This window comes from Pomacea canaliculata, linkage group LG13, assembly GCF_003073045.1.
Source record: "Pomacea canaliculata isolate SZHN2017 linkage group LG13, ASM307304v1, whole genome shotgun sequence".
NCBI classification, from domain to species: Eukaryota; Metazoa; Mollusca; class Gastropoda; order Architaenioglossa; family Ampullariidae; genus Pomacea; species Pomacea canaliculata.
This window is the reverse complement of record NC_037602.1, coordinates 16,518,626-16,541,865: the sequence shown is the minus strand read 5'-3', so window position 1 is coordinate 16,541,865 and position 23,240 is coordinate 16,518,626. Positions and strand designations below refer to the sequence as shown.

Genomic DNA, 23,240 nt, shown 5'->3' with positions numbered 1-23,240 from the left:
GTTACGGAGCTTGCAATTGGGAAGCCCTACTCCCTGCTACATGAAAAAAATATTAAAGAATAAATAAAAACACATAAGAAAAAAGCCGAAAATAATTTTTGTTGATAGTTTTTATCAAAGAGAGAGTCTTGACATAGTCAAAACTTACAAATAGGAATCATTCCGGATCAGCAGCGATGATGTCAGTAGGAATGTCAGTTGGTGCCAACAATGACTAAAACTTCTCAGCAAAATAAGCTCTTGGGACAGAAAACGTATGCCCCAAAATGCATTTGTCAGAAGTTTGCCTTGTTTATATCGAAATGTTTTCAGTGGAAAATGTAATGAGGAATCACTGGGCCCGAGAAGAGACACAAATAGAAGATTGGGAGCACAGATACTGCCTTGTGTGGATTTTAAACTAAGTCTTCTTTGTGCTAAGGCCTTGAATAAGCGCCCTAGTGCAATCCCTTGATTGTGTATTTGTATTTGTGTGTGTGCGTGTGAATGAGAGAAAGGAGGGGCAGTCGGTCAGCTTATACATTTCTCTCTGAAGGACACAAGCGTGGACGCATGGAGTTCTTGCAATATAGGCAGATGCACTCATTTCTTCAATCACTCGAGTCGTGCGTTAGAGAGTGTCTACAAACTCTTTGTTTTTTTATGCGGAGATGACTCAAACGTTTGCTTCTCTGGCAGCGACCAAACAATTTGAGGCACTTGAGTCTGTAAGTAAAAAGTACTTATGAATTGAGTAGCTTCTCGCCTGGCCCTAGTGTCTTCTTATCTGGCGACAAGAAATCAGTCTTTCCTCTGCCCACTTTTAGCTGAATTCAACTCAAATTTTCTGCCGTACGCGACGCCAGGATGCATAAACCGTGAGAGATTATTAGGTTTAATTCATGTGGCCTGTTCTTCTTAATATCGGCTCGTCGTGCGAATCCTCTTGTTGAAGCTTTATTACACGACCTACTGAGATATGATGATATGATGAGGAGAAGATGCTTGCTGGCAGAATAAAATAAAAGTATGTCATATAGGCTACGGACGAAAGTTCAGAAATGTTTTCTGCTGCCTTGAAAACAAAGAACGAATGGACGAGATATTTCCAAGTGTAAAATTGCAGCTCTGGGCTGTTTCGTGAAAACCTTTGAGATTATTGCGAGAGCTCATAACGATGTCGGTTCGCCGCATTTCCTCACTTATAACTCTGCAATTTTTTCTTCTTTTTTTTACCTTCTCTCTCTCTCTCCCTCTCTTTATCTCTCCTTCCATACCTCTTTCGTGATCCTTAAACACATTTGCCACACTGCCTGCCTCTCTCCTGAACCCGCTTAACGCCGAGTCAGTTGTGATGTATGCAATCTGACACAAAGGACAGGAAAGTTGAAAGGATTTTGGAGACACAAGATCAATGTCGACTGCAAATTATCTATCCATTTGTTACTTTCCTCTATCTGACTTAATGAACAGATTTGTCTTGAAGTAATTAGATAAAGGACAATGGGCGGGAAACTTCAGCCGGGCTTTTCTTACTTATGTCTTCTTCCCTACCGAACTCAAAATACTATCCATTCGTTAATTGAAGTGTCCTGCCACTGTATTTTCGTATTTTTTTAAAAAATAAATCGTCGACGATGAATAGTTTTTTAAAACTGTTTTTTTTTTCATTTCAAAAAGTGAGAAGACTGGTGTCAATGTGTTCCATGTTGTGAGAAAGAGCTTATCCACATGCTGAATGAAAAGAGTACTGAGCTCCTGAAACCGTCGAACAGTACCTAGAAAGTGCGTACCCGACCTTCCTCCACATTAAACCACTCATTCCATAGCCCCTCGTGCCGGACCCTTACGAACAACTTTGAAATGTTGATAAAGCTACTGGAGGTGTTTATCGATGAGAATTCAAATATTAAAGATCTGTTGAATCATGCTTCTAGAGGCTCGCAATCCGGCCTGCTCATCAGCTAGGATTACTTTGAATTAACTTCAGCTTAACTTTACCTGAATGACGAATCAGAGTGATCGTTCGATAGTTCTGACATTGTCATTACCTTTCTCATGCAGGGGTGTGAGATCAGTGACCTCGTCCATTCTTGCTTGGTTTCCCAGATCTTGTGGCACAGTTTGGTAAGAGCATTTACCGGCACTTCTCCACCACTTTCGATGAATTTCGCTGGAACATTGTCCACTGCTGGGGAATTTCCTTCATAGAATAGCTCTGCGCAAAGGACTTGTAGGTCCTCCGGGGTCGGGGTTCGTTGCCTAGTTGTCTTGGAGGAAATTAGGGTCTATCTTCATCGGGTAGTTGTAGAACTCGCAGAAGTCATCCGTCCAGCGGTGTAGTACAGAGTTGCTATCCGAGAGTAGGCGATATTCGCTGTCTTTGATTGGGGACTATTTCTGCTGGCTTTCCTTGACGAAGGTCTTGAGCAGGTGGAAGACCTTCCAGTCGTCTCCCAGGCCACACCGACATCGATTTTACTTCATCTCTTCTCGATCCAGGATGCTCTGGATGCCTTCATGCCTTTCCCAACCTAATGATTGACCTTTCTGTAGGAAGCCGATGCCTCAGGGTTATTCAGTTTTTCATCCTTCAATGCTCGACTGCGGTCGCAAAGACGGAGAACTTCTTTCGTGACCCAGAGCTTTATCTTCGCTTTAGGGCATCCACGAACCTTCCTGCCGAGGTCAAGAGCATCTCCTTGATGTGGCCCGAGAGGACGTCCACATCGCAGTCGATAAGGTTCTGGGCAACGAATTTCTCTCCGACTTGCGCCTAAGGAAGATCTGCAAACTTAGGGTCCCCCAGCTTCTCCAGGTCTCCTTTCTGGCATTACGAGAGGTAGAATAAAAGCCCTGTTACCACACAGAGTCCCACAATTCCTCACGAAAAGTGATAACAAGGAGGCTGCGCAAAATTACAATTACTTGTAACACGACAGCCGCAAGTCATTTGCCGAGCCTGCGCTTTTGAAGCAGCGGCAAAAAGATGCCAAGATGGTGGCCAGGGTGTATTCTAATTTGCGTTGCTTCGTTTTTTGCCTATTAAAAACGTCTTTCCCATTTAGGTCCGATCGTCTGCGCCAAATCACATATGGTGGACTGAGTTATGCTACACTGGACAACACTTGGCTCACTGACATTACATGCTCTGGGACCTCAATAATAATAATAATAATAATAATAATAATAATAATAATAATAATAAATTATTTCCACCAAAGAAACAAAGAAATTTCATCTTTCCTCTACAGAGCAGCATATATAATTGATATTATATTATAATTTACATTATTTACAGTGAGCTGTACGCAAGAAAACGTTAAATCATATTTCGTCTGTTGTGTTTTCTTGTCTAGAAATATAATGGATTACATTGTTCCCCCATTTCTGTTATTTTGACTCAACTGACTTATTCTCTTTCCCCTTCCCACTCTCTCTCATTTTATTTCACTCTCTCAGTCTATCACTTTCTTCGTTCTTTTTTTAAAAAATTTTCTAAGGCACACATGTCCACCATTGCTTCCTTCTTGCAGCCTGTTATCATCTTCTGACATTTCCATCATCTGTCATCTGTTATGTAACGGGTACTTGCTTCTAAATTATCAAGGAGTCGTTTGTCGAAGAGGTGGCCTTGAACACGTGACACGTATCGAGTACATATATCGAGTATTTGATAATTCCATATTAGAACTGCTGGAGCTGCGATAATGAAACAGCAATGAAGCAAAATCAAAGCAACCTCCGATGGCTAGAACACACTCCCCGTCACGTGGTACGCGAGACAAACTCAATAAATCTTGACATGACAGGTCTGATTCCAATTTGGGAACATGGCTTGTAACATGTTCCATTTATTTAGCCATCAGACGCGTGTTCCAAATGATGACCTTTGAGCTCTGGAGGGAATGGGTTTGTCTACCACTGGGATACAAGAATTTTCCGCTTGGACTGTTGTGATCACGTGGCGCCTTCCGGAAACCACGGTGTGACATTTGACATTCACCAATACTCTTTGGTCAATGAAGGAAGAGAATTCCCTTATTGGAAAGTCTAGCTGGTTCCATAAAGGTCTGGTGGGATGCAATTTCTTTATGATGACAGGGTAAAGAAACTACGTTTCTCAAAATCTGGGTAGATGTTCACTTCCGGTGTGAAAATCTACTCCTACAAACATCATCATACACAAAAAGAAGAGAAAACCATGTTTGCGCACAGAATCGCCTAATGAACACAAAGCCTTTCTTTCTCTCTTGGTCTTCGAAACAATAACATAAATAAACAATCGTGCGTTGTTGATCTTTATCTGTGCTTCATGATTTAAACTTGTGTATTTAGAGAGTAGAAAGGGAATGTTCACCAGGTTTGGGGAAATTGTGTCTCACTCTCAGCTTTAATCAATCATTTGAAACAAATTGCTCCCCAGTAGATCTTTAAGGTAACAAGTGTATGCTGGGTATTGAGAAAGGAGAAGAGTTTTTGAAAAATTAAGTACTTGATTACATTTTTTCCCAATTTAGCTTTTTTTTCTCTATTTTCAAAGACCCTAACGACTTAATAACTGGCTGCCTCAGAAAAAAATGCACTGCTTGGTTTTAAAAAAATAAAAAAATAAAATAAATGAGGGAAACCGAAGTAGACATGAGCACATTACACTGGTGACATCGCTCGTTAATGAGCTTTCAATTTATGATGTAATATGTTTATGAAATATAGGAAGTGGCTTCCACGCACGCGCAGTAAGCATACATCTGAAGATTCTGACAAGCTTGATAATTCAATCTGTAATTGCAGCCAGAGCAATGCACAGGACGGTGTAACTTGGTTTTTGATAGTCCGTGAATGAGATTCGATCAGAGACTTCGGGGCTCCGGTGCATAGGCGGTCTTAACTCGAGTTAAGACCGCAGTTAAGCCAAGCACGCTGTCTTAACCTAAGACGCCTGCTAAGCGCGGTGCATGGGCGGTCTCAACTCGCTAAGCAAGCGGTCTTAGTCTTAACATTTAAGACTGGTCCCCCCCAGGCTTAACTCCTTGCTTAGCCGCGACACGCTGCTTACGCATGACCGCACGACGGCTTTCGTAGTAACAGTGGCGCTTGATCGTGTTGTTTACTGAGTTGCCCTGCGTATACCATTGACAGATACAGATTTTTCACTACTTAGGGATCCATCAAATCCATTTGAAATGTATGACGTCGATTTGTTTCATCGTTTTCGATTCCGTCGAGCGAACATAACAGTGGAAAATGATTTCGACCATCATTTTCAACGAAAAGACTCTATTCCGCCTTTGCTGCAGGTAAGACCATAGTCACCACCACTATATAAATATATAATTAATAAGTGTAATTGACAGCATTACGTTAAAAATATTTAATAATGTTAGCATGACTTCAAAATATAATCACATAACAAAACAATGGCGTATAACTTAAAACGGTGTTGACAGTGGGTGATGTTTGTTGTTATTATTGCCGCTCTCAGGTAAACATGAGACCACAAAACCAATACATTTTTGGAAAGGATAAAACTTGAACTTTGCAATAAAAGTAATGAAAATTTTCTACTTTCACTCTGGCGACAGCAATAATCCAAGAAAATTCACAGTTTGCTATACTTGGCTCATATGAGCAGAGGCACAATTCTGGCCCATCCACTGTGCTCCAAGTATTGTTTTAGAGTATTATTAACCTTAACATTATTAAAAAATTGATGTCATTGTATTTAAGTAAAACAACACAGAATAAAGTAGCAGAGCACCCAGAATCTCCGATATAGTTTGATTTAATACATGTTTATCAATTTGACAGGCAGTTCCTTGCAGTATGTCTCAAGTTGTAAGCATGTGGCTCAAGAGGTAAATAATCATAATAGGTTAATGTTCACATCGTCCTTTTTAACTAAAAATGGACAGTTTCGTTGAGATGTGAGTACTAAAATATATAAATCATTGAGGTCAATAATGTTTCCTGCCTTTTGCAGGTGATGGTGGCATTACAATTTTATGCAACAAGGCATAATGCAAGTTGTAGTGGCTGACACTTTTGGCATTGACATGGGATGAATATGGGAGACAGTGGCTACCCGCTGACTGATTGGCTTAGTATCCCCTTTTTTTAAAATGCAGACACTAGAGTCAAGGAAAAGTTCAACTGTGCCCACACTCAACAAGTGACACCATTGAGAGAACCAATGATGTTCTCAAAAATTGGTTCCATTTTCTTCAGGAACAACTATGATAAATACTGTCTTTGCTTTGTCAGGTTTAAAATGCACAAGTTTTGCTTGTGGGCTGGTTAGTATGTGTCTTTACTCATGTTTATAATATATTGCACCCTTTTGTTTGCATCATGTGTTTAGAAATACATAAACTCCTCCCCTTTAATATCCAATGCTCCAGAATATATTGTGTGACATCAGATACATCCCTGCCAAAGCAGCAAAAATCATCAGGTGTTCCATAGTGCTGTCAGAATTTCTAACTGAATGGTCACAGCATTTATTATTCATTTGACTTTGGCTGAATAGCAGCATCCGCCTCAACCAGTTGGTCAACACGTTGAGCAGCCGGCATTACAATTCATTTTCCATCTGTTTTTCCATGTAATATTTGTTACCTCAGCCTGCGCCAGATTTATTTTGATTTCCATCAATTGCGATTCTTTTTTAACATGATCAAGTTCACTGTCCATGAGATACAAAGTTTTTCTTTCTTTAATCTTTGTGTGGATTCTTTTGCATCATCAGGTATTTTGTTTCTTCAGATGACTCAGTTGACGGATGGAATACTGGCTGCTTGGTACATCACCTTGGTGTGTTTTATCTGACAGTCAAAAAGATTTTTTTCAGAAATGTGCAACTGTCTATGCATAAGCCACTTTGACAGCTTTGAATATTGCTCTCTGGCTCTCAGTGGTGTTGATGCTGCATGAAAGAAATATTTTTAGAAATTGATTCATGACAATTTGACAAGGGAGCACTGAGTACTTACCATTGCATTAGCATTAGGTTATGTAAAGGTATTGCTTGAATTACTCTTCTGTGTAAGGTTTCTATATAAATAGATTATTATCTTGCTTGTTATTCTTTGTGATGCCAAGTAACTATAAAAAGCAGTAATGTTGATATTTACTACATGCTACCGGTGGGATTGTGAAGGACACGTTTTTCTCTTTAGAGTTAATATTTAGCACTTTTCACTGGACCCAGGTATAGCTATTTCAGAACTTGATAACATGCAACTGGTAAAGAATGTAGACACTGCACATCCATGTCACTCAGAAGCTGATCAGTGTCTACTGGAATCTAAACTGTAGAACACTGGTACTGTAATATGTATTAGACTTGTAGTTAAAACTGGTTAAATGTCCAAATTGACTGTGGATGTAAAGACAAACCTGCTGTGTACATCTCCCAAATTATGTCATAGTCTGTGTTTGGCACTTGAATTAAACAATTTATAATTTTAAGCCACCTTGGAAGTAAGTACAAAAACATTGGTGCTTTTCCTTAATATTTTATGTTTTGTTCAAACTTACCATCAGGAATATCTATATGATATAAAGTACATTTTTAAAATTTCCCATTTGAAAACATCGTCTGAAATGTTCAATTCCTTCTTGCTTGTTATGCAAGAAAAATAATACATATGCATATACTTCTAACAAAAGCATTTCCATTATTGAATTAGAAGATGGAACTGGGGTGTTCTACATAAGTACATATATTGCACCTCCTACATATGTCAATATTATTTTATTACTCTCCCCTATCATAAAAGACTTCTTGAGGAACCAGTGTAAATGATTCACCACCTGTCACAAAATCTAAATGAGAAATGTACCTAGTCATTTTAAATAAATGTATTTCGGATGGAAATATTTATTTTCTAAACCGGCTGTTGTGTGCTGACTATCGGCTTTGCATTTGCATTCTCTCGGTATCTAGAGCTTTTTCTGCGGATGACACAGACGTGTAAAAAATAAGTCTACACAGGTAAACAAAAATGACTAAGCTTCGATGTTTATGCCGTCATCAGTTGTCTGCAATCATCTAAAATATTTTATCACTTTCTCTGTTTATCACTGGTGTTTCTGGTGGTTGCCCCCGCCCGTTGGTGGATGTTTTTTGACGACTGCGAGATGAAAATTGTGGAAGATTTTAAATTGTTTTCATTTCTTTCTTATTTCATCTTTTTCTTTTTCTGGTAAAGCCTCTTCTTCTCCCTGGTAACCTCCTCGATTAAGACTAATTTTTCGCTGTCGCACATCTCTCCTTCGTTTCAACCATGGTGTGCAGACGAATTTCGCGGCTCGGCACCATCGCTGTAGCGCAGTTTTCATTGGTGGAATATACGGTTGGCAAGGCCGCTCCCCGGACGAATTTATTTATATCGCCGACCTCGACCGCCGCGCTGACCTGACCCGTTTCTCAGCTAAGCAAGGGGCTGAGATCGCTCATGCAACAGGCTTGAGACCGCGAACTTAGCCAAGACGAAAAGCGAGTTAAGCAAGGCATCTTAAGACGAAAAGTTAAGACCGCCTATGCACCGGAGCCCGGGTTTTTGGGAGGATAAGATAGATGGATGGATGGACCGACAGATATGCTTGTAAGCTACTTCATGTAGAGACAAGAAGGGAGATAGAGAATGATCTTATAACATCTCTTACCTTTTCCTCCTGCTCTGTGTGTGTGTGTTGGTGTTCATGTGGTGTTGAGGTCTTTTGACTGTGATTTGCTGTAGCAAGAGTTTGTGCTTTATCGATACATTTATTATTATTATTATCATCATCATCATCATCATCATCATCATCATCATCATCATCATCATCATTATTAAATGACTGCCGCCATATCAAGACAAGTAGTTCCATTCACACAACTGAAATTGAGTAAAAGGTTATCATCTTTGGCTGTGCATCAAAAATTGGGAAAACTCCAGCCTCGTTCTCATGACCGAGTCAAAGCAGTAATCTTTGCTACTGTTATCTGACTTTCTTCTGACTTCAAATAGCTTAATGATATAAGCGACATCAAACCCAGTGAAAGTGCCACAGTTTGTTTCCTTCCCTCTGTCTTTTTGTTGCTTTGCACACACCCCCAACCCCACGTTTCTTCTTTTTGACAAGAAATCAAGCATATCGCTTGACATTCACGACATTCCTGTCCCGACCAGCACTTCCGTTTCCTTTTGCGAAGAGTGCGCGCCCCTAGTTTTCTTTTGCCGCAGGCGCCGGTAAAAAGACAAGGGAGGTAAGTGAGACCAAATTGTAGGTGAGTGCGTGTGAGAGTGAGTGTTCACGTCACACAGAGAATAACAGCTGTTTGTTTCTGTTATATTTAGTTGTCCTGATAATCGTTCATCTATCGACATATATTGTCTGCCTGTCTGAATAATGACTGAGAGAGAGAGAGCGCGCAAAAGACAGAGAGGGAGAAGAAGACATCAGAAACACACACACACACAAAATTAAGCACAAGACAGACTAGAGCAGGAGTGACAGAGAGAGAGAGAGAGAAGGGAAGAATAAGGACCAAAACAAGGACCGTTTCCACTCATTACATAATTCTCTACAGGGAAAGCCTGTCTTAATATGAAATTATTACAGGGAGAAAATGCTCCCCCAAAATAGAATCAGTTCTTTTTTTCTAAAATTTGGCTTCGTCATATCACCTCCCTGCACGCAATCAAGTCAGCTTCTTTTTTCATACACCTCACCTTTCTTTAATTTAAAATAAAGGGAATTTTTTAAAAAAACTATAATGGAAATACAGGATGTAAGAATTAGATCAACCACGTCTCTCTCAATCTTTGTGTGTGTGTGTTTATATGTATGTGTGTGTGTTTTATGTGTCTTTATGTGTGTGAGTGTGCGTATGTTGTGTTTATGTGTTTGTTTATATGTTTGTGTGTGCGCCTGCGAGCTAGTGCGAATACGCGTTAGTGTTTCCTTTCCTAAATCCAAGGAACGAACGAACTTCTGACAACATGTGATGAAGACAGGAAGAGCTTTAACTTCTGTTTTGGAGGAAAAGGTACATAGAAACTTAATCTTCGAAAATGTATTCTACGACAGCAAAGAGTAAAGTAGAGTTAGGAACCGAAACAGGTTTATGCAAAAAGAAACAATTTTGACAAGAAATCCATAATTGCGAGAGTCGTAAAAACTCGAAGCTAAACCTCTTGATAGTTTTGCCTTCAGAAACCATAATCTTTGAGGCACAGAAAAGACTCACGGAGTGAATAAACACAATACATTGACAAAACAGGAAGCCACCAGATCGTCAAGAAGTGGCAAAACAGGAAGTTGCGCCAGGAAGCTGCGCCAGGAAGCTGAGGTGCTCTGTGAGAAGTCGAATGTGCGGCAGGACAAAAAGGTCACCTCCAGATGCTCGGGTGTGGTTTGTTGAGATCGCCCTCTATCAACCCCTATCGAGGGGACTACCAGGAACCATTCTCACGGTTCCAGACTAAGAATTCAGACCTCTCGCAATTATTGCCGACGCAGCCTCAGCCAGAATTCAATCAGAGATAATTGAAGTTATATTACACATAGTCACAGATAATTATCTTTGATTATCATTTAAGTATTTTTCCGTTTGGACAATTGGTTTCTGGCTTAACAAGAACTACTTAACTACTTTCTCGTAAAGACTTCTACGTTTATAGAATTGAATAAATAGACAATGAAGGAAATGGACTTCGTCGAAGGAGGGTTGGTACTCTGCACTTGTGTGTGGCTGCGAGTAATGGATGGAGGCTGACACTGTAATAGCCACTACTTCTGGGAGTTGATTTGCTTCTGTTCACTGTTCCCCAGACCGCGAGCAAGGGTAGATTAAATGGCAAAAATATTGTCCACGTCGGCATAACTGCCATTTTTCCCTACTTCCGATCCAGTGCAGAATCCAATCAAGAATCTCGGGCATTAAAGATTTTCGTCGTCTGGCCAATAGTCAATGAGAGACCAAAAATCGAATTCCGTGATTAATGTCATTTCTAGGTTGTGGGGGAGCAGCAAGGGGTGGGTTGGGGAGGGGACGTAGGGAGGGATCATAAAATAAACTTTCTGGGAGGGTGGAAATGGCAGAATGACAAATTTTGAATAAAGGAAAAGAAGAAAGTGAGGCAGACTAAACAGAGAGTGGGTGAGGCGAGCTGAAAGGAAGAAATACGGGGAGAGAGAGAGTGTGTGGGGTGGGTGGGTTGTGAGAACAAGAGATCTGTACTGACGTCAGGGGTTGTGATTAGAGATTGATTTCTTGGCAGAAATACCTTCTGTGATTCGGGGAGCTATAATAAGAATTACTGTGCTTTGTGCCAGGGTACGAGGAGAGGAGAATCATACACGTCAGCTTGAGTACTGGGAATTAGCCGACGACCATAAGTAGGAGGTCTGAGTGGGTATACACGTACCAGAGACATTTACAGACAAGTTGGTTGGTTGGTTGGTTGTAATTTATCTGAGACATAAAGACGATAAAGCCAGCTAGTCCATGTCTAGAGGGAAATAACGAGATCTGAACCGACAACCTACATTGTCTTGGAAACGAACCCTTTGTCATGTCACCTCAGGGAGTCTCAAGAAGACACAGATACAAAGAAAGACAATAGAGGAAAGGTTTTCTTGGGATTTGAGAACTTTATTTTATTTTTGCGTGCATGACACTAGCGAATGATAAACATCATCAACATTGCCACTCCATACATTCGTTCTTGCTCATCTTCTCACAATCCTCAGCTTCAAACAGCCAATGGGAACTCACCCACACTTCTGAGGTCGCCATGACTCTAAGCTTTTCTCAACAAGACCCTCAGGGACATTCCCACAGGCTCACCCGAAGAGCTTAGTGCTTCCGAGGAAATCTTAACAGAGAAACATCTTCGACAAACTTGAAGCCATGTGTGACAGAAAGTAGAATGTCCACAGACCCTGAGCTGTGTGTCCATCTAGCGGAGACACGACTCTAGTCTCACGGCTAGTTCAAACAATAAAGTTTCCGTTAGGCTGTCCAGCAACGAAATGTTAATTTTGGAGGCCAAAAAAATCGAACGCAGTATTTTTCGTGGCCTCAAACACCGGTCGATGTAAATATTTGTAATTTTCTCTGTTTTTCGCTACTGAGTTTACTTGAACAGTTCGACTGGACGGCATCATCTGAGGCTGGCATTTGTGTAGAATCTGTAACTTCTGAAACTCCAAAGTGCAAATATCAGTTATTTAGACCACTGAAATGATTTCCAAAATGTACCTATGTGTAAAAAAATTTCTGTATATATTTATGGTAATAAATAACAAAGTAGATCAGTTAAACATCATTTTATTCATACATGGATTGTCAAACATTTTCTTTAAATTTTCTTGTCTGTGCGCGTCGACAGCGATTTTTGTAGCAGGCCACAAAACTAAAAATAAAACTTAATTATTGACAGGTATCTCACGAATAGTCCTGTAAATGATGAGGGTTGGCTATATCTGCAAACAATTACAAATCTTTTTCTAAAGCTGCAAGAACAGATATGAATAAATTAACCTTGGTGAGTATTGGCTTAATGACACTAACAAACACTTCTCCTGTTCATCTTACTTTTTTTACATAGGAAAGACCACCTGCAACTGAAGTTATGGCTTACTCCATAGACTCAGAAATTTTCTTCTTTTTAACTTAAACTTAATGTCTTAAAGTTAAATTTAGCTCTCAAGTGGAATATATTTTTAAACAAGCGAAAGCACTAGGAATGCTTCAGCTTAATCTTTGACTAGCCAAAATAATCAAAACAAAACAAAAAACAAAAATAAAAACAAAGCTTTCGAGATATTTGTCAAAAGAAAATACTCCCCTAACCAGCAGCACTTAAAGAACACAGTTCACGAGGAGGTCACGAGGAAAAGTTCCTACTTCCGCTGGTGAAAAGGTTAATGAACTAAGGCAGATGGGAGAGCTTGAGATGAGGATTCACTGACTGCATCCCAGGCCAGCAGGAAGAAGACCATTAACCTGGAAACCAGCAACTCAGATTCTGAATTCGGAGTTGAGTGTTTGAGCTGCACGCCCTGAGTTAGTGCAGTCGCAGATGTTGGGAGGAGAACCTGATGGCGCGTTTTCATTAGGCGCCCGGCGATGGCGACGGAAGCTAGAGCAACAGCAATACACGGCTGAATATTTTAATAAGATGTTACTTTAATATGAAATAATGTGAATAATAAAATGTTCTTTATTGTCAACACTGTATGAATCTGTAAGCAGTTATTGAGATACAGCATGGATCTCACTAGACATACAACGAAGCTTTATACCTCTTCAGAGTTATGTGTTTGTTGACTTTTTATCTGTCCAAGGGAACTGTAAAGAATTAAGCTACCTGTAAACACCACAATACAAGAGAACAAACTTTAAAACAAAAACGCGGCACTTCAATCAACTGCCATCACCTGCAGCAGCGGTTGTTAAACGTCGCTCTGTCCGTGATGTTGTTACCAAGGAAACGTTTATTGCCAGAATGGATCGGCATTAAAAAGTTAACTGCAAAAAAAGATGATATCAGATTTCAACACTAAAATGTTGTCTTTTAAGCGGTGGTTTTATGAAAGAAGACAGTAATAGCACGTGCACCTGTTAACGAGGCAATCTTGACTTGGGTGGGAAAGTGAATGTACCTGAAGTTCATTTGTCTACAGTTCGTTGAATGAGTCATCACGTGCCCCGAAAACGATCCTTCGTGGACATATATTACTTGAGTAATTTGTGACATTTTTTAATCGCTTATTTTTTAAGACAAAGGACTGTTTTAGTACATGCTTTAGTTGCATTAGAATAATGTCATGTCATTAGAAACTGATTACGCAGCCTCTGCACGTGTATTTTATGTGTGAAACTTTACAGTTGTTTTATAAACAGAGCTTTGTTCGTTTGACAGGAAGAAATTCATTTATCTTAATCAATAATTATTTAATTATATCTACTGTACTGACCAGGAATTATAGTAGCGCAGACACAAAGAACACTCAAGAATGCCTTCTCAAAATCGTTAGTACTTAATGATTGAAAGTTATTTCGTTTGGTAAAATTCTTTCACAAGTCTTTGATTGATTAAAGTTGACACTCGATGAAATTATTACAATTTCATTTTCACAAATTTTTCTTGAATATTTATTTTATACTTAATGACATTTAGTTTTGTAGCTCTCTCACGTATAGAAATTGCTCTTAAGTAAATCAATCGGGAAAATTAACCCGGGAAAAAAAAATAAAATCAGGAAAAGAAGTGAAGGAGTTGAAGACAAAAGTGATTAAGACAGAAAATAAGAATTCGAGGAAATGGGTTAGAGTAGAACTATATCTTATAATTCCACCCGTGGGTTGTAATTTTTACCAACCAGACATAACAGTATCACCAACAATGGCTCAAATAGTATACAGTCTTTTCCTATCTCTTCCGTCCTTGTAAGCCGCCATGGCATGAGTTGAGTTCACTCGGAACCGTGAGTCATGTTTAGAGAACTCAGTCGGTGGTGGCTCAGTAGCGACAGTGCAGGCTTGCATACCAGGTTCAAAGACACAGTGAAAGTGTTTTCTTTCTATTCTCTTCCTTTGTCCAATACCTAAGCTGTACTTTTTTTTTATTTCAAAGCTCTTTTCCCCCAACCTCCTACCCCCCAAATCCGTCTGTACAGGGGGAATCCGGGTGGGAGGGCAGTGGGGTAGGAACACATGACGCGGTAAATTGCGAGCACCCCGTGCAAACTGTCTCTCGCGACTGCGATGCCATCGATAAGGTTAAAGACTTAACAGTTTCGCGAGCATGGGGCTGTGCACCGGCAACCTTGATTTCTGCGATAGATTACCGGCCGCCAGCAGTTGCCGCCCCTGACATTTCCATCGTCAGGGTACAGCCCCCTGATTTACGACAAGGTGTGTCGTCTTCAGTCCCCCTCCGCACCTCCGACGCGCTTCTTCTTGCCTTCATTATGAGAGATATGTGGTGAAAGGCGGAAGGTATCTGATCAAAGGAGGTTCTGTCCCGTGCTAGTCACAATTTTGTTTTTTTTGGGGGAATTTGGGGGGTTGTAGAGAACATGTCCCTCGGTCTTCGCTCGGCTTTACCTCCCGAGGAAGCTAATCAGTTGACGCAGCATGTTATAATAATTAGTGTGGAAAGTAAAAGCTCAATCTATAAAAAAAAAATCAACATCAGACAATTAACATTAAGAAAACAGAAAGGTTGTTAAATAAATTAGAAACTGGTTAGGAAATACCAATAGCAGGTAGCTACTGACCGGCTCTGTTTCCACTCGACTAGCTGCCACACTTAAATTTCTCAGGTAATACTGTTTTGGTAGTTAGTCCGGCCGCTATATTTTGTATATTTCGTAAACTGTAGACATTACTTACTTTTCTGCTTTCTTAAACTACTATAGTTCCTTGGGTACAGAATATGAGCCAAAAAAAAATTGTAGGAACTGACAAATAAATTATAAATCCAGGGTCACCACGATGAAGACAACCGGAAGCCGTGAGAGAAGACAACGAGAGACGGTTAAATAGTGCTGAAGAATGAAAAATACTGCTTTTAAAAAAAAGTATAAGGGAAACAACATATAAACTCAAAACAAGAAAACAATATTATAATACGAAACAAAGTAAGAGATACAAAAATAATAAAAGAATGTTAACAAAAATATTACTTGATGTAAGGAAAAGAAGAAAAATAACAAAAAACTAAGGTACACAGCACCCTGTCAGATCACATGCAAAAATGTAGAAAATTCCCCAATCTAACGGTTATACAGACAAACGTTTGAGCACAGGGGGTCTGAAACAGTAAGAACAGCCAAACCATCGAAGAGACTGTAAAGACACTGAAGGTTGCTGAGGTGGAGCTGACTTATTCTAGGTCACGTGATTTTCTTGTTTTTTTTTTTATGAGATTCCCTTTACATATTTGTCTGGTTCTCATTATGAAATCTTTATCTTTTCCTTACTTAAATTTGTGTTCTTAATTTTCCTTTCATAGTGAGGTTAAAGAGCAGACGGATGAAAGTACACGAAAGTAATATCATTGCGCTCAAACACTTGCGGGAAACGGACCACATACTTTGGAAAAAAATAATAAAAATGTTATAGAAATGCACACGCACACGCACACACACACACACACACACACACACACACACACACACACACACACACACACACACACACACACACAAAATTAATAAATAAACCAGAAATAAAGGTAGCAAATGCCACTTAAAATCCGAACGAGCATGTTCAACAACAAAGGTCATTGACGCAGCCGATGAGACTACATCATCCGGCAGCTTGATTACTGACACTCGTCTTCTTGCAGCCAACCTCAAGGAAAAATTAACCACCTCCTGGGGAGAGAAAGGATGTAACTGAAAAAGAAGAGTAATGGGGAGGAATGGAGGCTGCGTGCTGTTAGACAGCAAAACTAACTTTCTCAGTCCCGCAGTTACAAAGTTGCAGGAGGAGCAGAAGCATCCCCAAGAAAATGCAAAAGTCAGATTGGTTGCTAACCACTGATTATGCTGGGTAGGAAATGTTCGATGTAGGTAAAGTGGAACGAAATGTTCTGGGAATGGAAAGTAAGACATGGACACAGTTTTAAGAGGAGCTTGTGGTGATCTGGGGTGTGTACGAGGTATTTTAATTAACCCGTTAATTACACTCTTAAAATTTTAGTCTGCACTTCTAGAGGAGTTTTAAGTTGTTGATGATGACGACGATGACAACGATAACGACGACTACAAAGAAGAAGCCGAACACGGCGACGACGACGACGATGATGATAAATTATTACTGAGAAAGAGATCGGCATATGAAAATATGAAACCTAGACGGAAAAGCACGGAGAGGAGATAAGAAAGTGCGAGACAGTCGACCACAGTGAGAGAGAGAGAGAGGGGAGAGAGAGAAAGAGGAAACATAAAGGTGAGAGCAGGAAGACTTTTTCTCTATTCTCTCGAAGCAGTGAGGGCTTGACACTCGGCGGGTATCGAGAACCCCCTTCTAGTAAGTGAAAACGGAACGGGATTTCCTGGACCTTTAACAGAATTGATGTCTAATTCCTTGTCTGGACATGGTGAATCATGAATCCCGGCTTCGATTTTCTCTTGATTGAGAGGTCTGAGGAAGGTTCTAGTAACAAAACAGTCCAGACATCGCTTGAATTTGTTCTCCCTCCAGACCACAATCCCCTTCTAGTCTTACATGTCAGGAAACTGCCTCCACCCCATGTCGAGCATCTCCTCCACCCCCACAATTCCTTCTCAGTGAAGTCAGACTTGCTCTATTACCAAGTTACCAACTCCCTGACACTCCTACCCCAGTCCACACACTCCAACCGCCACGATTACCGATACCAATGTCTGGCACCAGATTCTCCTCGTCTGCAAGAAGAGGTCTGGGTTGCGACCCCCGTGATCACCATAATGGTGACAAATGGAAAGATGCCAGACCTCGATAGTTTATCTCCTGCGACTGACGATATACAATTTAGTCGACCCCGCAAAGACATTCAACAAAGACCATTGACATTGTAGTCCACGGTTTGCGATGGAGACTAGACTAAGGGGGCTCTACCCCGAACAGACGGCAGGCCAGGACCGGGTTATCTGTCACGTGATGTGTAGTTTCGTGCCACCCCTCCCTCTCCCCCGCAGAGAACAGCCCACGGAGGTCACAAACTGTTGCTGATCTAACGTTGCAGACAACGCCCTCGGTGAAAACAGCCAACAGAGTTAATCTACTGACGCACGCGATAGCTAATAAACAAAATAATCAAACAAAATAGTTCTGTTATCTCAACTACGAATTTAAGCCGAAGGCACGCGCGATGCATTTCCGTTTGATTCCTCAGAATAATACATCTTACACGTGCAAGCTATCTTCATGCATTAAAAATAAATCTTCCAATTTCGCCCTATTTGAAATATATTCATCCCGAGTATTTACTGCATGATTCTGACCTCGGGTGCATCAACAAACACGAACTACATTCCACATGTCGACTTTATAATTCCACACAATCAGCGCTGTCGGCGCATGCGTAACTGCATCCCAGTGTTCTTGCTCGTATTAAAGGACTAGTAGAGTGCAAATATGTTTTCTAATATTGGATGAGTATAGTTCAGTGTAAAATAATATTTTCTCAGGAGGGAAGGGAGACACACCCTTTTTCGGAATTAAGAAACCCGCTTTAAATACCATCGTGCACAGAAAGAGGTCAACGACAGGTCAGGATTGAGAATGGAGACGCTTCCGTTGTCAAGGACTCGGCCAATGGGAGAGCAGGACCATAATATGTTTGTCACGATGTTGACCTCTTCCTTGTCATGGTATTGCTTGAAGACGTATTTCTAGAATTTCACCCAATGTTTTGACAACAGTATCCAGCACCCAGTTTGATTTACTTACCAGAAAAAAATTCTCCCCGCTGGACATTTAATGAAGTTTTTATCGCCTATTTGCTCATGTTAGCTCATAAAAACACGGTCACCACCAGCTTGTTTTTCCGATTTCAGAGAATTTTTCCCAAATGGACAGACCACTTGTGTTCATTGTCTTGTGTAATTATTCCATTTCCGTCCCGTTCCACAAATAAAGCATCTCTTTACAGGTCCAAGCTATATTCATGCAGCTAAAAATAATTTTGTGTCTTTTTATTTGAAACGTGTGTATTCACAATTTACACAATGACAACTGTAAGTCATCAGCTTCAGTAAAGACAATGAAAAGCTTCAGTCGAGACTGAACGAGCTTTCTCGATGTCTCGTTATTAAATAACACATTTCCGCACCCGTTCGTTCTGCCAAAGTGTTCAATCATGCACCTCAACTAACCCATGTCCATTTTTATTTTATGCTTTTTAAAACTTGATATGCTATTTAAATTGTTAGAATTTTGTGGGTTGTGTAAAAAATATCTATAAATAAAAAAGGACAGAATTCTTGTGCACGATGGATTTTATAGTCATCGCAAAGAACATTAGAAAATATGTTTATGAAGATATCTTCATAACTTCTCATATTATAGAGGCTGGAATAAGCCATTTAAGCATTTTTGAGTAAAGTATCTGAAGAAATTTATTTAAATCGTCAATTTATTTTTGCTTCTCCCAATGAATGATATCAAGCCATACAGATAACAAAAACAGATATCACATGGGTATTACTTTGAAGAATAACTGAAAAAAATATATTTAATAGAAACTGCTCGCAGGGCATCAACTTCTGCCCTACTGTGGCTTTGATGCTGTACAGACTTTATTGGCACACCTCCATGCCACAAAACACCTGTGGTGATCTCAGCAGACGGCAATATTAAGTTTTAAAAACATTCTGCCACTGTGTTATCTTCATGTTTAACATTTTAATGCATAAATTCCAGTTGTATTCATTTATCAGATATACTTTTATTCATCAATTAAGTCTAATCCTAAATGTCTGTTCTTCATCCATTTGATCAACTGGCCATCTCCTCAGGATGCTGATGGAGACAAACTTGGGCGACAGGACAGACGATGAGACAGGCCGTCAGATTATTTCTTTGCCTTTGGGATTATTTACATAAACAGAGTGCTTAACACGAGAAAAAAGATTGGAAGGATAAAAAAAAACTTGTTTACCTGCGTCTGTATTTCAGTGATATCACCACTCGTCATACAACACCCTGATGACTGTTACAGATGTTTCATGTCCTTTGTTCTTGTGCTATTAAATATTTTTTTTCCTTTAACTACAGACTGCTCTATCTCTCTCTCCCTTTCTCTCTCTTACAGACTGAAAAATTTATTTGCTTCCAGAATAAAATATGGCTGGTAAAATAACAATCCAGTTCTTTACCATCTTAACAAAACAACGATCTGTTTTAAAGTCAAAGTGATACATTAAAGTTCTCAAAGGTCGCAATTTATTTTTTCTGATGAGATGGTAAAGCTCAGTGCAAAGATTCCATAATCTCGGTAAATGCCACCCTTCTACTCAGGTATGTTTTCCTCTCTTCATGTATACCTGTTAATATCACATTCACCAAACAATGTCAGCAACACTGAGTTCTGGACTGTGTATAGATACGATTAAGTTGTGAAGGCTTCAGCCAATGGCAGGACAGGAAAATTATGGAAATTACGCGTGTCTGTGAGGTCACGAGTTTGACCTCATGTGCTTGTTGATGATTGTAGTTGTGTATGTGGAGAACAAAAGGGAGGGGGAAATTTTGGAAATAATATATTGCACTGAGCTCTACTCAGTCGCTAACTAAAATTTACATCCCACTAAACCTTTAAAGTTCATCAGTCTGCGCAAATACCGTAGTGTGGGATATTGTAGAATATGAAGTGCCGTGCAAACCTGGTTTTCTACCTGTAATTTCATCCGCCAAACAGTGATAGTGCACGATTTTTGCCACCTCCGTGTTTGGAGAGCTCTCTAGGGTGAAAAAGAACTGACCCTTTAGACTTCACTCCAGCCAGTCTTGACCATTTGGTTGATTTTCTCTTTAATCAAACTTGTAAACCATGTTCGATATAGGCGTTCACAACGACACACACGCACACACACCCCTACACACACACACACACACACACGCGCGCACACACGCACACAGTGGTGCTTTCAACTTTTCTCAAATTGCACGTGTAACAAACTACCTGCAAGATTTTGCCGAAAATAAGTTTTATGATAGACATAAAAACATAAGAACGACTAAAACAGGTGAGCAGACTCTGCAAACTCCGTGACATGAGCAATTTTTATTTAACATCGTTCTTCTTTGACCCTTCCTTCACTTTGTGGGTCTTCACCTTCACTGGATGCACACGCATGCTTTTAATTTCATCTTTCCAAGTTGGTTTAGGAAACAGCTATCATTTTCTTTTACATTAGCACTTATTTAAATTAAAATCTGTTATTTAACTTTAAAAATCTATGTGAGTTTTGAAGGATTTTCTGTAAGATTTTATTATTTCTAAAATATTTCGTCCGGAAGCTTGCCAATATTCGTGGTTCTTTATCTAAAAATGAAATGCAAGAAGAAGGTACTGAAGTGAACCACAAAATAATCTGAAAACACTTCTTATTTTTCATACTTCACTCTTTGCAGGCAACAGTTTGGTAAAGTAGACAACGACATAGTATTGTGTATCCAGGTCGGTGGTCCTCAGTAACGGACTTTACTAGCTTGAAACCGGACATGACGTAATTTCTCAGTTGTCACGTGTTGACTCTCACTCACAGTATACTCACAAAGTTCTGCTTTTATTATAATCAGGATGAAGACGAGGTCCTAAGTCTAATTTTCATATGCACATTTTTTTATCAGAGGTACATTGTCGACTTATTTTGCATAATAAGTCAGCTGACACAATTAGTCGTTTTTGTGTCATGATGTCACACATAGGGCTATGTTCTTGAACTCTGGGGTTCATGACACAGTATCCTCTCAGCTGTGAACTAAGGATTGGTATGACATACCAAGTCGATATCCGCCAGACCGACTCGGTGAACCGTGTAACTGTGTTGAAGCAAGATTTCACACAATATGTCATCACAGGGATACGAAGGTCTACTGTCCTCTTCGAACAGCAAACATACGGGTACTCGTGGTCTTTACACAGCTCCAGCTCCTGGGAATTAAGCTGAGTAAATTCCTTTTGGTTTTTTCGGTCTGAAGGCGTATGTATATCTAACAGTCACTTTCAATTACGGTTTTGTCGAGGCTCCCCGCAGCAATCACATGTATGTCATCTTCCTGAAGACCTGGGCAAACCTTCAAGGCATCACGCTAAACAGACAGTCACACTTAAGAAAGCGCTTCTCTTCCCCGCCAAGAACTCTTTGGCATTTAAACAAAGGAACAACAGAAGGCAGCACCAAAAAAAAAAAAGAAAGAAACTCCCAAATGTGAACGGTTCCAGGGCAAGTGTCGGTAGGCAAGAGAACATTCTATCTTCATTTGCAAAGTGCTTCATATCGCATAGAAGGTATTTTCTAAGTCCTCGATGCCAAAAGACACTTCTTGCAATCACAGACAACAGCAGAGAGGCCAGATAAAAGCTAGGTTTCGATGCCGTGTAACAAAAACAGAAACATTGAAGACAACGATGATATCGAGAACACTTCCATTGTCTTCAAAACTGAGGTCAACGTGTGTACAATATATATAACAAAATGACATAGCTTATAATGCATTATACTCATATATACAAACAAATACAAAATGTACAACCAGTTTTCTCACAACAGCCTCCTCCACGACCAATGCCACCCGCATGTGTAACAAGAAATACTGCGGTTTCAAAAAATAGTTCATCGTTTGGGGATTTTTTCTGTGCATTCGCAAGTATCCCTGGAAAAGTTTTCCACTGCGGGGTGGACATCTGTCAGAACAGTGTTTGCACAAGTTTGATACTAGTCACGTGGCATGCTCAAGTTACTGACTGCATTATGCTCCCTGAAATCTGCAAATGCCGCCACAGAAGCACAGACAGAAATGAAACCATCCAACTGAGAATTGTTCCTTTTGGCGACAAGCTTGAAGCAAAGTTTCCTGCGGTCACCCGTGAGTCGTACTTCCCCTTTCGATTTGAATCTTTAGCATATCTGTGATCCGGATCTGCTCCATCTGAGGAAAATAAACAAAAAAAAAAAAAAAAAAAATATGAGTAACAGACCTTCTTTTGAGTCAGTTGTTTACATAAACTCTACATAGAAAAAGCTGTTTTCAATACTTGTTTTACATAATGTTCATCACGTGGGTGGATTCTGCTGAATATGCTAAGAAAATAAGTATTTTCGGCTGTATCTAAGGAGAAAATCGCAGTCACGTGGACAGAAAAGTCATCAATCTGCTAGCAACTTTATAACTGCGAGACTAATAATTGCTATTCTAATTGTTACTAGACTAACAATCACTATGCAAGCAAGTCATGATATATGAAGTAAAATATTTCCGTGCATTGTTCCAGTTTGTCTTCATCCCATCAACTTTTCTAAGACACTGCCAATCTAAGGCCTACAACTGCATGAGAATAAGATGACACTATCCTCTCACACAAAACCCTATTTTGAATTCAAACTTATGTAATTATTATCTCATTTATATTGATATTAAAGTTGGAAATTTATTGAAATATTAGGTGCATGGTCTTTTCAGTGACAGTCCCACCTTTGTGTTTTTTTTAAATTTTCTCTACAAATGAAACAAAGTACCCGGAAAAGTCTAAACATAACAGATT

At 39.8% G+C, this 23,240-nt stretch overlaps 1 protein-coding gene across 4 annotated transcripts in view; it reads right to left on the bottom strand.

The window, feature by feature from the left end:
* Positions 1-19,892: 19,892 nt before the first annotated feature.
* LOC112554052 (neural cell adhesion molecule 2-like) overlaps positions 19,893-23,240 on the bottom strand; it is a 108,849-nt gene continuing 105,501 nt past the window's right edge. For all 4 annotated transcript variants that reach the window (XM_025221632.1, XM_025221635.1, XM_025221634.1 and 1 more), the window contains one exon: positions 19,893-22,627. In XM_025221632.1, coding sequence (XP_025077417.1) covers positions 22,431-22,627 — 197 coding nt within the window. In that variant the 3' untranslated portion in view covers positions 19,893-22,430. The remainder of the gene's footprint in view (positions 22,628-23,240) is intronic.